This window comes from Spermophilus citellus (assembly GCF_964194105.1).
Source record: "Spermophilus citellus genome assembly, chromosome: 5".
NCBI lineage: Eukaryota > Metazoa > Chordata > Mammalia > Rodentia > Sciuridae > Spermophilus > Spermophilus citellus.
The window spans coordinates 71231070-71246964 of NC_138186.1; the positions used below are offsets into that span (position 1 = coordinate 71231070).

The 15895-nt window shown below is 35.2% G+C and overlaps 1 protein-coding gene across 2 annotated transcripts in view; it reads right to left on the reverse strand.

The window, feature by feature from the left end:
* Positions 1 to 6580: 6580 nt before the first annotated feature.
* The window catches only part of COL21A1 (collagen type XXI alpha 1 chain), a 198612-nt gene continuing 189297 nt past the window's right edge, over positions 6581 to 15895 (reverse strand). For both annotated transcript variants that reach the window (XM_081295392.1, XM_081295391.1), the window contains 6 exons: positions 12359 to 12391; positions 11436 to 11582; positions 11292 to 11346; positions 10576 to 10776; positions 9514 to 9591; positions 6581 to 8139 (listed from right to left, as the gene is read on the reverse strand). In XM_081295392.1, coding sequence (XP_081151518.1) covers positions 7952 to 8139; positions 9514 to 9591; positions 10576 to 10776; positions 11292 to 11346; positions 11436 to 11582; positions 12359 to 12391 — 702 coding nt within the window. In that variant the 3' untranslated portion in view covers positions 6581 to 7951. The remainder of the gene's footprint in view (positions 8140 to 9513; positions 9592 to 10575; positions 10777 to 11291; positions 11347 to 11435; positions 11583 to 12358; positions 12392 to 15895) is intronic.

The window sequence follows — 15895 nt, forward strand, 5'->3', positions numbered from 1 at the left end:
AAGTTAAAAAGGAAAAGTAAGATTTCTTAAATTAAAAATACCATCCAGGGGATCCTTGAGTAAATAGATTAGAAATGATTTTAGATATCTCTAAAATTTTAAAGAGGATGAATCCAAATATTTATGTTTGATTCTTTATATTCTTTCTTTTTCTCCAACAAACACCATCTTTAACCAAAGACTTCTTTTCTTCCACATTAACTCTTCTGCATTTGAAAATGCTAATTAGCATTAATTCTTTGCATCTAAAAATGAAAAGTTAATTTACAAGAGCCATGATAAATACAATCCTCAAACATCCCATTCTGATTCTTTCCTCTGGTCTCCTAATTTTACATTGAACTAGATTTATGATTTCCTTTGACTCATAATTAAAGTAGAATGGGAGAATATTGCCCAGATGTCAGTCTTTCAAGGTGTGAACATAAGGAGGTTCATCTTTGAAACATCAAGCCTACTGTTGTGAAAATCTATTCTCCATTATGAAACCATCCAAACCCCAACCACTACTGTTCTGTGTTCTCACTCAATCATTTCTGAATAATACCAGAAGCACAGTTCCCAGCCAGGTTTAAGCCTCTACAAATTACCTTCAAGGATGTGCTGTTTCTAGGGAGCCACTTCCTACTAAACAAGCTCCCCCTTTTAATTTTTGCCCCTCAATTGTGATCGACTAAAGAACTGTTTTCTTCTGTAAGTACTGAGCAATCCTCCAAGGCTCAATTATCCAAAGAATTATTTTCAATACAAAAGTTAAATGAACTTTGAGAACAAGTTTTTGATGGTATTTCTGAAATGACATGTAATACTTCTCTAAATTGCTATCACTTGTTGACTAGTCATTTAGAAGGAGTTATTCCATACATTTCTTAGTCTCCCATCTGGAAATGTTTCTCTTTGACCACATGACCAGAGAAAGAGGTTTCCACTAAGAGCCTACTAAGAAGTAACCACAAACTGACGTGTGAATTTGACACTGTCACCCAAGTCGTACCTCTTTTTAATAATTATTTAGGTAAGCTTAGAGATTTATTGAAAAAAAAAGTATGATTAAATTTATCATGGGAAAGAGTAGGGAATGACCTAAACAGGGGAGTAAAACCTCTCACAAAAATTTACTTACCTATAGAGGAAAAAAAAAAGAAAGTTTGGAAAAGTTTAGAGGAGGGATCTCAAGAATATCAAAGGAAGGTCAGAATAGAGGAAAGGCACCTAGGATGCATGTATGAATATGTGACAACAAATGCCACCATTATGTACAACTTTAATGCACCAATGATAAAATGAAAAAATTCACTTTGCTTTTAACTCTCAAAAGAAAAGAAAATACAGATGACCTAATCTTTGGGGATGGGACTTATGTTTGAATCCTTGCTGTTGCCCTCTTCCTATGTAACCAAGTAAAATCTGCTCCTGAGTTTCTTAAGTATGCAAGATGCATAAAATTTACATATTTTATATAGCTGATTCTGAGATTAATAAAAGCATTATTAGAGTTATGAATTCAAGTTTGTTGTTCCAAAATTACTAGTTCACAGATGGAAAAAAAATCAGTTTCAAATAGATTCGTTTTTCTAAATCCACCCCCTCCACACACTCAAAACTTCTCTTCTACTCCCCAGCTTCTTATTCTTACCACTTTGTCCTTAAGGCAAGGAAAATCACATCTAAGCTTTTTTATTCCTCCAGGCAACCACTTAAAATCACTGCTTTTTGGCTCTAAAAACTTCTATTTACCATTTCCGGTTTAAGGACTTAGGTATTTCCTCCTAATATTTAAATAATGGTCTCAGGAGGTTGAATTGTTTCCTTTTATCTTAAGTAGTCAATTTGATTTACTGAGCATTTCCAGCCAAGATGACACCCATTACATAAATATTCAGCTTCTCATCCAACTTAGTCTCCTAATTAGAAAGCATCCATCCATCCATCACATCCTTCACACAGGTGAGATTGACAAATGCCACACACTTTTACCACTAGGTGTTCCTAAAGGATCTCAGCATGAGCAAAATAATATTCTCTTGAATCCTCAGGATTCTTGCAGAAAGAGAAACAGATGCCTTGCAATCAATAAAATGTGATGTGAATAAGATCAGAGAAAAGAGACTTCTGGTCACCATCAGAGGCAGTCAGAAAATAGTCTGGCATGTTTTGCCCCAGGGGAAGATCAAAATGAATACTTTTGCATTTCAGATCATAGCATCTTCTGAGGCGGTCCCTAAAAAGATGCAGCCCTGAGCTCTGTAAATAAGTTAATCCTATGGCCAACCATAGGACAAATCTTAAAGTTTTGGTCAACATATTAGTTTCACATTCTGTAACTGAAGCCAGAATTAGGCAGGCAGATAGGCAAGGGTCAGATCCAGAAAATGGAGGGATTGAAATGTTAATTCCTTCAGAGCCCTTCCTCCACCTTTATCAAGAACCTATCCCTGCTCTAACCCATGCTAAAGTAACCTGTCCCTATATGGAGTTATAACATTGTTAATTAAGGTGTCCTGGGCTCCATCCAGCCCTTCCCCAGTCCATCTGCTTCTCACCTTTTGGCCATCCCACTGAGCATCTCCTGGGCCTAGTCGTGTACGCAGGAAGGAGAAAGAGGAAGAGATCAGGACAACAAAGGAAGCCTAGGACATATAAAAAGGCAAATACCGCTTCTTGGGCTACCAGGATACTAGCTATGGCTCCCTTCTTCCTCCTGGGTGAAGTCTATGTTACCCCTTTTTAAATAAGCCTTGCTTTATATTCTTGCCTTGGTGTGCTTCTCTAATGTTATACTTCAATATGGGAGGGAACAGAACTGGTCCCCAGTAACTGGTGGTACCATATTAATAAGCTTCACCTTCCTGGAGTCATGGAAGCAGGAAGTTGAGAGCACATTATGAAAGTTATCCGAGATCTTAGTAGGATAAATTGAAGTGTTTTTTTTTTTTTCTACCATCCTCTCTGCTTCTGTTTTGCCTCTATTTTTTCACCACTATCCCTAATGCCAGTGTAATGAAGTTTAATTAGCTTTTCCACTTAGAGTCTCGCCTAGTTTCATCTGTTTTCCCTGCAACCAAAGTGATCCATCTAGAAGGCAAATCTCTTCTTACTATTTCCTCCTTCAAATCTTGCAAACTTCTTTGACATCTCTTCTTTCCTTTTCTGTCCCTTTTCCTATTCCCAGTGTCTTTATGCTTATCTTTTGCCATGCCACACCATCAGCGTTCTAAAACTTGAAAATACAGAAGGACTTTCCCTCCTATTGAACTGGGCACTGGCTTAAGATCTTTGCAGAAGTTATTTCCTCTGCCTGGAAAGCAAACCAATTATGTCAGAACCTCTGGGCCCAAGTAAGGGAATTTCTTAGAAACTACCTAAGAAATTCTAAAGTACAGCCAGGGTTTAAAAACAGAGTAAGTTAAACCTTTTATAGATTAAAAAAAAATGATTCAGGGAAGTTTTAAGAGTCACTCTAGATCACATGACACAGAACTACTTTTACCTTTTTTTCCCCCAAAATGATAAATGCCATAATTAATTTTACTTTGGATGTCAATAGGAACTATAGATACTTTCTAAGTGTGATTTTTAAAAACTATATTATTTTGAAATGGCAGCTGAATTGGATAAATTATGGAAAACATTTTACTGCTTCTCGATTCTTATTCAGAATGATCCTTCAGTTTCTATTGCAAGTTGTTGTTTTATCTGAAATATCAACATAGGGCTTTTGATGTCTATTTATTCAAAATTCCTCTTTGGAAATCTTTTTTGGGGAAAGTATAAGCCAGGAATAATTTAGTGGGCTATCATTACAGTAATGTTCCTTACTTCAAATGTGTCATTTGGGGCAAAATTAAAATTTCCATGGAACTTTTAACAGGAATATTTGTTAAAACATTCCAAAGAGAAACCTTTGCAGCTCAATTTAACTAATGTAACTAATGTATGGGTTGATTTTTACTCTTTCCATTTACAACTACAGAAAAGACTCTAAATTTGAAATTCTATTTGTGCTTCTCCTCCTGCTGCCTAGGATCCTCAAACAGCAGGCTCTCAGTGCTTCAGGCACAGAGATGGTCTCTTGTGTTGACATTTGATGCAACCTATCTTACCACGGCAAGGAAGCAGGTCCTTCAACAGTTAGCTAAAATAGCGAGATGATATTATGGACAGTTTCCCTCCCTCATCCTCAACACAGGTGAAATCCTTCCAGTGGGCCAGGTTCGTGACGTGACTGTTACCAGGAGTGACCTTTGAATATCTCCTTTAACAATCTAGTTATCAATCACCAGAGTATTCTAACAGAATCACACAAAGGTAAAGCAGACAGTCAGGGCATACAAATATAAATGCATCATCTACTATGATTTAGTATGAAAAGTTATTTTTTCTTCCTTAGAATAACTATTAAGGATATAACCCTAACCATACTTTTGAAAAATGAGAAAATGCATAGTGATAACTTCTGTGATTAATAAAATGAGCTTGGGGAGCTGGGGTGGGGGTGGATTTATGTGTTTTGCTGCCCTCTGCTGGAGATCAAGAATGAGTTCCAGCTCCATTCAAAGTAAAACTGTCTTCATTTTGGAAATGAAAGTGAGTACCTAGTAAAGTTCTAAATACCAAAGACAAACTAGCCTTTACTGAGAATTATTCTTCAGACACAGTTTTATTCTGAATGATGATGAATTAGTTTAACTTTACTCAGCATCAGTTACACATGTAAAATTTTTTGAATAAGTGTTTTAATGTTTCACTTTGGGGATCTGCTAACTCCACACTGTCTGTATGGTTCTGGTAAATTGTGTTATTTTACTCCACTGATAAATTTCCTTCATTTAATCTCATTTAATCCTCTTAGTGTGATAAGGTATTATTAATATTTCCCTATTCAACATGTAGAGAAATTGAAACACAATGAGTTCCATGAATTTTCTGAAGACTCACAGTTGGAAACAAAGTAGGAATTTGAACCCAGGCAGTCTCACTATGGAAGCCATGCTGCTGTGATTGTGGTTGTGGCTGCCATGATGAGGATAGAACCCAGGGTCTCATGCATGATAGACAAGAACCCTACTACTGAGCTACACTCCAGCCCAGAATCCATGCCTTTGATGACAATATGAATTAAAAGGTGCTGCATGTAATATAGTGCTGAGGAAATACTATGGTGCAGAAATGACTTTGTAGGACAAAATTATTCACTTACACGTTTTTAAAAATAGGTGCTTTGTGGGTGGGTCTAAATTTTGAGCACAGGAAAACTATTTTGAGACATAAAATATGCCATGATAATTGACAGAAATAGTTCATGATACACCAATTTAAAAAACAGAGATACTAAAAGAAGATATAGTTTATATACCATAGGTTTTCTTGTTCTTAGAATTCCTCATGCTTGTGCTGATCCTCTAGGCTATTCTCATTTTCACTATCTTTATAAGATTTGATTATGCTAATGACTCCTAAACTTTTAAATCTCTATTTATAATCCTCTTCTTTAGAGAAGGTTTCCCCAAAGGCACTTGCATCAGTTGGCTTGGAATGCCATAAAAAAGTACCACAGACTTGGTGGCTTAAGCAAAAGAACTTTACTTTTACACAGTTCCAGAAGCTGGAATTTCAAAATCAGGGTGGCAGCATGTTTGGTTTCTAGTGAGGGCTCTCTCCCAGATTAGAGAGAGGCTTTTGGACTTTGTACTTCCATGATGAGGGGAGAGAACAGGTGAGGGAGGAAGGCAAGCTCTTTTTATAACCACCAATCCCATCTTATCTGGTTAGGACCATATCCTAAAGATCTCACTTAATCTTAATTGTCTCTAAATAGTTACATTGAAAGTTAGGATTTCAAGAGGACTTCAACATATGAAGGGAGAGTGCAATTGAGTCCATAATATCATCTTACACTTTTCTATAGCACTTCTTTTTTAGAATTAATGCATTTGAATCACCTAATTACTTACCTGTGTTTCATTAGACATGTGTTCCCTCAGGCCTCATTCTATCTCTATTGCCATCTATGCCAGGTACCGTGCCTAACACTTAATGGTCAGGGGTAGATGATGTTTGAATGACAGCATGATACCAACTATCTTGTTTCTCTACAAGGTCTTAGAAGCAAAGGCCATAATTAGAACAGGGTAGTAGGATTGTTAGGCCTAAGCAGATATTTGGGCTTTGCTGGAGAGAAAACATACAAATGCTCATGCGCTTACTGAAATGCATGGACTTTAATCTCCTCCAAAGTCCTCATCAAAGTAGTGTAATCTGCACATAGATGTAGCTAAACACTGACCAAAGGCCATAACTGGGCAAGGAAGCTGTACTCCATCTTTTGGGGCAAGTATCTTATCAACTCAATTTGTAGGTTCTTCTTTCAGATGAGCCCATTATTTTGAGGATAGGGTAAACAATTTAGTAAGTGAAATGATATGTAAGTCATCCTGAATATGGATAATGTACTCAACAATCAGCTAAAGTTAAATATATTTATATATGTATATTTATTTATTTATATTATATATTTAAATATATATGTAAATTTATTTATTTTAAAAAAGACCACACTCAGGCTCATACAAAACTTTATTGTACTCTGATAACAAGAATATAACAAAATTTTGAGCATGACAAAGACAAAATATCTCAATTCTGTTCCTTACAAAAGCATTAAGTACAGTACACAAAGACTGTAATAGTTTGAAGTGTACTAAAGATATGAAAACACACTAAGATTTATGGAATAATCTTTTTATGGAATAATCTTTCAACTACAGCATTTATTCCCTTTAGCTTTGCTGAAATGAAAATTAACATACATGAACATACACATATAAGTGAAATGAAAAATGAAGGCATACAGCAAACATTTCAATTAATCAGTAAGTATGAAGTCTTCTTAGTACTTCTGAAGTGATGTTTCCTTTGAATATATTATACACTGAAACATTTCTTTTAAAATATTTTTAATGTTAGTTAATTTGGACCATTCAAATGTAAGCAGTACACTTTCTTAGCATTATCATGGATCTGATTTTGGAGTTTGAAAGTGAAATAAGAAACACATTAAATGTATTCAGAGGTGATGTTAAAAACACTGAACAACAAGTAGTCCACTGACCCTAACCAATAAGCACAGACACCAAAGTAAATGACTCATGTGACAACACAGACCTACCACAGTATCTTTAGGGGGTTGGTTCCAGGACTTCTACCAACGCCCCACGGATACCAAATCCACAGATACTTAAGTCCCTTTTATAAAATGGCATAGTATTTGGACATAGCCATGCACATCCTCCCATGTACTTTAAATAATCATCTCTAGATTACTTATAATACCTAACACAAGATAAATGCTATGTAAATAGTTATTATATTGTATTGTTTAGGGAATAATGACAAGGAAAAAGTCTATACATGTTCAGTACTGACACAGTTAAAAAAACAATATTTTCAACTCACTGTTAGTTAAATTCATGGATACAGAGGGCCAATCGCACCATCTATCCTAGATGACTATCAGCCCTGATCTTGTTTCCAAAGACCAGATACATCTTGGCTAATATGACACATGAGCTATGATATGCAACATGAAATACACACAAGCACAAACTCAAATGTCCCCTGCATGGAGACTGAATGTGAAGTATTTCACAGTGACAAATGGACTGGTTAACAGGCAATGGTGGATTTTTATATTCAACTTTGATTAAAACAAATGGACTTCACAAGAAACCCTTGAGACTTAATTAATGCTACTAATCTCAAGGCTCCAAATTATTGCGGAGCCTTTTAAATCAGTATGTGACCTTTTATATAATTTTCCTTAAGGAAAAAAAAATAAAAACACCGAGGTACTTTAGTTACTCTTCAAGGGATTACTGCTGGTTATCTTCCTGAGATGTAAAAGACCACAAAAGAAAAGCACCATGCCTAGGTTGCTGAGTGAGGCATCAGACTAATAGTTGGGTCCTTTTCTAAAGGGATCTCTTCCGACAATCACACTAAAACACAGGGATGGATCACAGATCCCCGGGGGGCCTGGCTGCCCTTGGATTCCAGGCTTCCCATGATCTCCATCCTTGCCAGGGATTCCTGGGTCTCCTTGAGGACCTTCTTTGCTTATTCCAGGAGGACCCTCAGGACCTGAGATAGGACATGAGCAACAAGTGAATAGGGCACTTGGGTTTTGATGGGGAAGTCGCTGATTCTGCAAGAAATTTAAACTGAAAAACAATTCTTTGAACATTTTACATATTTGCACTAATTCTCTACAAGCTTCTCATTTTCAAAAGAACCTTAGAAAAGTAAGGTAAAAATTGGCTAAGCCTAATCATATTACAAATTAAGACACTGAGTGAACATTTTACCCTTCTGATTTGTGGATTGTTTGAACATATTTCTTCCTTTCAGTCTTTTATCAATATGATATTAAATTAGCAGGTGATATATAAGTAAGCCAAAGCTTAATGAAGTCATTTTGTGTCTTATTTGCAGTAAAAGTGCCTATTTAAATCATATAAGATTTCATATGTAAATACATTGTCATTATCATAGTATACAGGTATTACAACAGTAATTTATCAACTATAGCTTGGCTAGTTCGTTTAATATATCCAAGGAGAGTTAACTTAGGATACTGGTTTTCTAAAATGATGATTCAAAATAAAAACAAAATATTCAGATTAAGGGACAGAGCAGAGTAATTGGGAGCACTTCCTACTACTCTACTTCCTGCTTTTACTATTGATAAAAATTTACTTAGCGCTTAACCCTGATTGTAGGTAAAGTCCTAAGTGCTTTAGATAAATAGTATTAAATCATTTGTTCTACTCAAATTATCTAAAATAAGAGTAATAGTAAACACTTATGGAAAGCACAAGTCTGATTGCTATGCACTGTTCTAAAAGCACCGCGTACATTGATTCATGTAGTTTTCCAATAATGTCATAATGCATTTTATGAAAAAGGTAACTGAGGCACAGTAAAGCTAAATAGCACAGATAACAGAGGTTACTTGAGACTCAGCTTTTAGCATTATTTTGCTTCCCCAAGAGTCATAAAGACTAACCAGCCTTACACATCAGCTAGGCAGAGGTGAATGAAACCACTCTAGACCTTCCAAGGAGTCCAAGCAACAGATAATCCTAAATGATTCATGGATAAAAGATATGCATGACAAAATTCCAGAAGCATGCATGACAAAACCTCAATGTTTCAACTATAAATGATTAAAGAAAGTCTTGGCTTCAAATTATTTGACATAGTTTTATGATGATTTTTCTTAAAACGAAACATGCAACAAGCTAGATGTGGTGGTGCATACATGCAGCCCCAGCTAATCGGAAGGTTGAGGTAGGAAGATTACTTGAGCTCTGGATTTCACGGCCAGCCTGGGCAACTTAGGGAGACCCCACCTCAAAAAACCAACCAACCAAGCAAAAACAAAATACAAAACAAACAAACAAACAAACATAAAACACAGTACAGCAACACTTAGGAGCACACCCCAGTTCTTACCTGGGGGACCAGGAGGACCTTGCTCTCCAGGATACCCAAACCCTTGGCTCCCCTTTGCCCCATTTCTCCCTGGTAGGCCTGCAGAGAGTCAAACACGTGAGTAAGATGATTTTTCTGTAAAATCACTGCCTTCTAGAATGTTTCTCTCAAAGCTGATAATATACACATTGAAAGAAAATTATCTATTCAAATATAGTCTGTCATTTTTTTTTACTAATGGAAAACATAATTTATGAAGTAAAATTTTCAAAACTAATCAGCAGTGTAGATGAAAGATATAATGGGAATTAAATATTGAGAAAACACAATGGTTTGTCATCATTTGTTTATTACAATTGCTTTTTATTACTTTCATGAAATGTTTAAATTGTTCATATAATATTAAATAAATAGGTTAGAAGTATCAAACAACATTTCACATAAAATTTCAAAGGCAAAGAAGTAAATTGTGAGATATTGGAGGCAAAACATAATTTTTCCTGTAATAGAAAAAAGAATTCTGAATAAGATAACAGTACAGAAAGCACCAAAGTCAAAATAAAGGAAATAGTGTCTGTGAGTCTTTTTTTTTTTTTTGTACCAGGGATTGAACTCAGGGGCACTTGACCACTGAGCCACATCCCCAGCCCCATTTTGTATTTTATTCAGAGACAGGGTCTCACTGAGTTGCTTAGCACATCGCTTTTACTGAGGCTGGCTTTGAACTCATGATCCTCCTACCTCAACCTCTTGAGCCACTGGGATTACAGGTGTGTGCCACCACACCAGGCTATGATTTTCTTTTAAAGACTTTATTAAACTCAATTAAAATTTCTAAATGTATTGTCAACATCTGTACCTTCACATGTTCACAATTTTAACCTCTCTGACAGAATATTGCTTCAATAAATAGAACAATTGCTCTTTAACACAGTTGACAAATTATTTAAAGGCTTAAGGGTTTTCAAAATATTTTTCCATTATGAAAATAAAAATGAACTTTTACCTACTAGGTAAATAACAGGGTTTAAATTTTAAAATGCCCCTTTATTGTTCATTTTCTTACTCAAACAAATTAAGTACCTTTTAGTCCTCTGGCACCAGGACGTCCAGGGGCACCTATTAGTCCAGGAACACCATCTCTTCCTGGCAAACCAGGAAATCCTCGGGGACCTTCAGGGCCTATGGGACCAGGTGGCCCAGGAACACCTGGGGAACCACGCTGAGATTGGCAGCGATCACAATTTTGAATTCTGCCACTCTGAAGTAAGACTGGTAGCTGAGCTTAAAAACAAAGAAATACCACCCTTTATGTTTAAATGGTGAATAGGAGTTAATACTATTTCTAAGCAATTTTTAAATGAATGGAACAAAATCTGAGATTACTGACTATGAGCATATCTCAATAAATTTAATTTCTAGTAATTTACAGAAATAGTCATTATTCTATTCAATAATTTTATCATAGCAACTGCTTAAAATAGGGCAGAAAGAAAGAGTGCTCCTCCTGCTCAAAAATTGGCAAATTATAGATATTCAAAATATTTAGGCATTGATTTGTCATGATGTGTGTTAATAATTTAATTAATGATGAAATAATAATAAATTCCTTCACTAAAAACAACAAATACATTTAATATTTCATCTTTATAAATATATCCATACCAAAAGCCCATAGCAAGTCTTATAAATGTCTATTTTCTTCTTTATTTTGGTTATGTCTTCCACAATTTCTACTAAGAATATGGATTATTTTTGCACTTTGAAAGAAGTTATTAAAAACTATGTTTGAGACTTACCTCTTAACACATCAGTGCAAACTTGACGAATAAACTGTTCTGAAAATTCTCTTCCCTGCATCAAAATATCATGGGTTATAAAATGTACGTGTAGCATAAAAAGCAACAAAAATACACAAACACTGAAAGAAGCAGAATACGTACAGGCTTTCCATCCAATCCTGGAGGTCCCTGAGGACCCACTTCTCCACGCTGCCCCTTAGGACCCACAGGCCCCATCAGGCCATCCACCCCAGATTCTCCTTTCGGTCCAATGGCACCTCTGGTTCCAGGTTCTCCCTTTTCACCTCTCTAAAGCCAAAGTAAATCTTTAGAAATTCCTTTTAAGTATTTCAGAAGGCATAACTGCATCATAAAAGTCATAAAGGATATGATATATATATATATACACACACACACACACACACACACACACACACACACACACACATATTTATTTATTTATTTATATGCACGTATACAGATACAAATTATGGAGAAAATACCATCATTGACCAGGAAAGAAATTTCATACCATCTGAACTGTCATTTATCCACACATCCACATCCAGCTAGGCAACTCAAAAATATGCACTATTTACTGAGCATATTGTACAGCAACAGAGTTATAACAATGACATGACATGGTCCTGTCCCAAGGCACTTCCATTCTAGTAAGTAGATAAATACAGAGATGCACACTACTTTTCATAGAAAAATGCAGATCCCAGTTGTGAATAATAATTGATGATTTTCTCAACTCTATGACAATTTACACCTAAGTCAGTATAAATGTCCACATTCTTTTTTTTATTTTACTATTTTAATAAACACTTATCCACTATGTTCCAGGTGAATATCCACTATGTATCAGGGATATTTAAAGCATAAACATACATGACTTTTGCTCTTAGGGGCTCACAGTTTAGTCAGGGATAAATGTCTATATTTTAAAAAACACCAACTAAGAGCTTCTACTGAAGACTATAGAAGATATTTTCTATTTACAACGCCAAAATCTAGATATTTACAGTACTGAAAACCCAAACAATGAAGGCTGAGCAAAGACCATATTTGAAGAAGCATACCTCTCCTTTTGCACCATGATGGCCTTGAATTCCCTTTGAAAACAGGAAAAAAACTAATAAATGTGTAAATCTACCATACTAGTAATATGACAAGTACCTTTACCACATATTTAATCAAACTTTGATTTTCAGTTTGGAAACTACTGATTGATAGAATTAGTGTCATGAATGGACATAAGAGATCATTATTGCCTTTTTTACTTCTTTTTTTTTTCTTTTTTTTTATTGGTTGTTTAAAACATTACAAAGCTCATGACATATCATCTTTCATACATTTGATTCAAGTGGGTTATGAACTCCCATTTTTACCCCAAATACAAGTTGCAGAATCACATCGGTTAAGGTTAGTGACTAGAAAATATGTTATCTGAATAATACAAAATTTTTGATTTGTATAAATTTTTCACCATCAGATATTAATATTTTGATATGCTATAGAGCAAATCATGAAGATTAGGATAGGATTGTAATGGATTTTAAATGATTATTATTTTAAAGAAAATTAAAACTCAACTGAGATTAAATATAAGGTATGTTCTTTTTAGTCTGTGATTCAGACAGGTAATCTATTTTCCCAAGTTTATGTTCTTAAAATTAAATTTTGGTTGAGTACAATTGATAAGAGATGAATTAAAGAAACTATTAAAGTGATAAGAGTTACTCCATGGTATACATGTCATAATACACTCTACTGTCATGTATATATACAAAGAACAATTTAAAAAAAAGTTATTAGAGAGAAAATGCCTATTTCTCCAGTGCCTAAACCACTCATTACTGGTAATTAAGAGATTAGAGAGGTATTATTGTATACAATATAGCATTTTTACTGGCTGGACACTATGGTGCTGGGCTTAAAAACAAAGAAACACCACCCTTTATGTTTAAATGGTGAAAAGGATTTAGTAAATATTTCTAAGCAATTTTTAAATATATAGAAAAAATCTGTGATTACTGAATATGTGCATATCTCTTAATAAATTTAATTTCTAGTAATTTCAGAAATAGTTATTATTCTGTTAATAATGTATCATAGCAGTGGCTGGGGGGCTATTCATTCATCCTTCTAATTACCAGATACATACGGATGGCTCTATTAAATTCTTTCCCACTTATCTCTTTCAAATATTCATTCCAATGACATATTAGATGGTACAAATTATCAGAAGAATTCAAATTTTTTATTTTTAAAATTCACTATATACACAGGCTTCAAAATTACCCACCATCAGTTCAGGGAAAGAAATACAGCTTTCACATAGACAAGGAGAATTTCATATTTTGACTTTGTGAAAATTAAAAATCTATGTTAACCAATTTAATATTAAATTTAATATATAACATTTCACATGATGAAGTTTGAGTTGGGATGTACCTTTTGATTTATTTTCAGGTTCTTTAGGCATGGATATTTAAATCAAACAAAGGGAAGAAAAAATTATATAAAGTCAATGTTTGTTAGGAAAGAAATGGTAAAGATTTGCATATTAAAATGTGAGCATAAAACCACCAAATTAAATTTAGTTTTCATATAAAAATCTATTATAGGTTAAGTAATCTGAAAATTTCAACATCTGAGATACTCCAAAATTTGAAATTTTTTGCACACTGATATGATGCCACAAATGGAAACTTTAAAACACTATGTAAGGTGTATATGAAACATAAATGAGTTTCATGTTTAGACCTGGGTCGAATCCCGAAGATAGCTCATGATATAATATGCAAATATTCCAAAATTTTAAAAACATCTGAAATCTGAATTATACTTGGTCCCAAGTGTTTTAGCTGAGGGACACTCAACCTATAAATGAACAAAACACTCCCTGTAAGGCCATTCTTTAAATATTAAGGCTTGTTTCTGAAGTTGCAGAAGTGATTGCTATCAGACAAAATCCTACATACACACTGGAGTCAATGTAAGAGGACAGACAAATAGTAAATTGTAGGGATGAGAAATAAATTAGAGCTGAAACTGGAAACACCTGTCACCAGAGAATCCATTAAGGTGATTTCGTGAGAAAAAAATGTTTACTTGGACTTCATTCACAAAATGGGGGCCTAAAAATCACACATATGCAGCATTTGGTAAAATGACAGGTAACTAAGACTGTTTCTATGAAGAAGTTGGGATAGCTATTTGGCTATGGAAAAGCAATAGCAGCTCTGACACCTGGTGCTCAAAGGAGGCTCAGTTCCTGGCAGTGGGAAATGAAGCTTCCAATAAACCCAGGGCAGAAGCTTTCTGGGGAATCCGAATCCTGTCTTAGGGGAGAGAACACATTATTTTTCTTGAGAAGTAGGAAAACAAAAAATAAAGTTAATGGGACCTTGGAGGAAAAACCTTCTATAAGCCAGTAACTAGCTGTTTGATCTTGAATTTCAAAGAACATATCCTTCCATTCAGAGTTACTGTTAATAAGAATTTTTGGTGTGAGTCCCTGGGCTGTGGAGCTTGAATGAATAAGGGGTAGAGATCCTTTGAGAACAGCTATTTCTAGATACTCGGAGGGCTCACTCTGTCTTGCCAGGGAGGGGAATAAAGATAGAGCTGGGTGTGTCATCAGTTGAGTTTGAGTCAAATTGAGAAGCACAAAAATTAAGAGATCTTTCTTTTAATTTTACATAGGCACACTCAATTAATTTCTTTTCAGTGGCTTTTGATCCTACTGTTAGCTTCTAAATTCTTAAAATGTAGCACTTACCTCCATTCTATATTACAGACAAACTAATATAATTGTGTATGAGTGTGCGTGTGCGTGTGTGTGTGTGTGTGTGTGTGTGTGTGTGTGTTCTTACTAAGAATTGAACCCAGAAACATTTTACCACTGAGTTACATCCCTATCCCTTTTTGAGACAGGGTCTCACTAAGTTGCTGAGGCTGGCCTTGAAATTGGTGATCCTTTTGCCTTAGCCTCCAGAGTCACTCAGATTGCAGGTGTGCACCATAGTGTCCAGCCTGTGTGTGTGTGTGTGTGTGTGTGTGTGTGTGTGTATCTTCAAACACTATTCTGTGGGCTATCATATTCCTCCAAGTGAGGGACCCAGAGAGCCCTGTCCCTGCAGATACTGCTATAGTTTTATTACCCTATCTATAGAGCTGGTATAATTGTTCAATCTTTCTTCTACCCACATTCAGAGCAAGAGGTCCACCTCATGGGAAGACTCACAAATACAGCTTGCCCTTTCAGTCCAGTTCAAGCTGGAATTGAACTGACACTGAAGTTATAGCACTACAGCAGCAAACATGCTATATAAGTATTAATCACTTCTGTGCTTTTGGCTCTGACTGATCTTATGTGCCACATGGCATCTCACTGGAGCATTACCTAATGAGAAGGGCTCAGTCAAGGGAGAAGCAGAGCAACTTCTTCTATATTTGTTTCACAACACAGTCCCTAGGGAGATCATTTTATTAAGTCTCTGGAGTAGTAAATTATCTCTCTGAGCAAACTACAGGGAAACAAGTAACATTCCTTCACCATGTGTGCCCCCAACTATAAACATTTAAAGAAGAAAAGATTAAATGGCAAATAT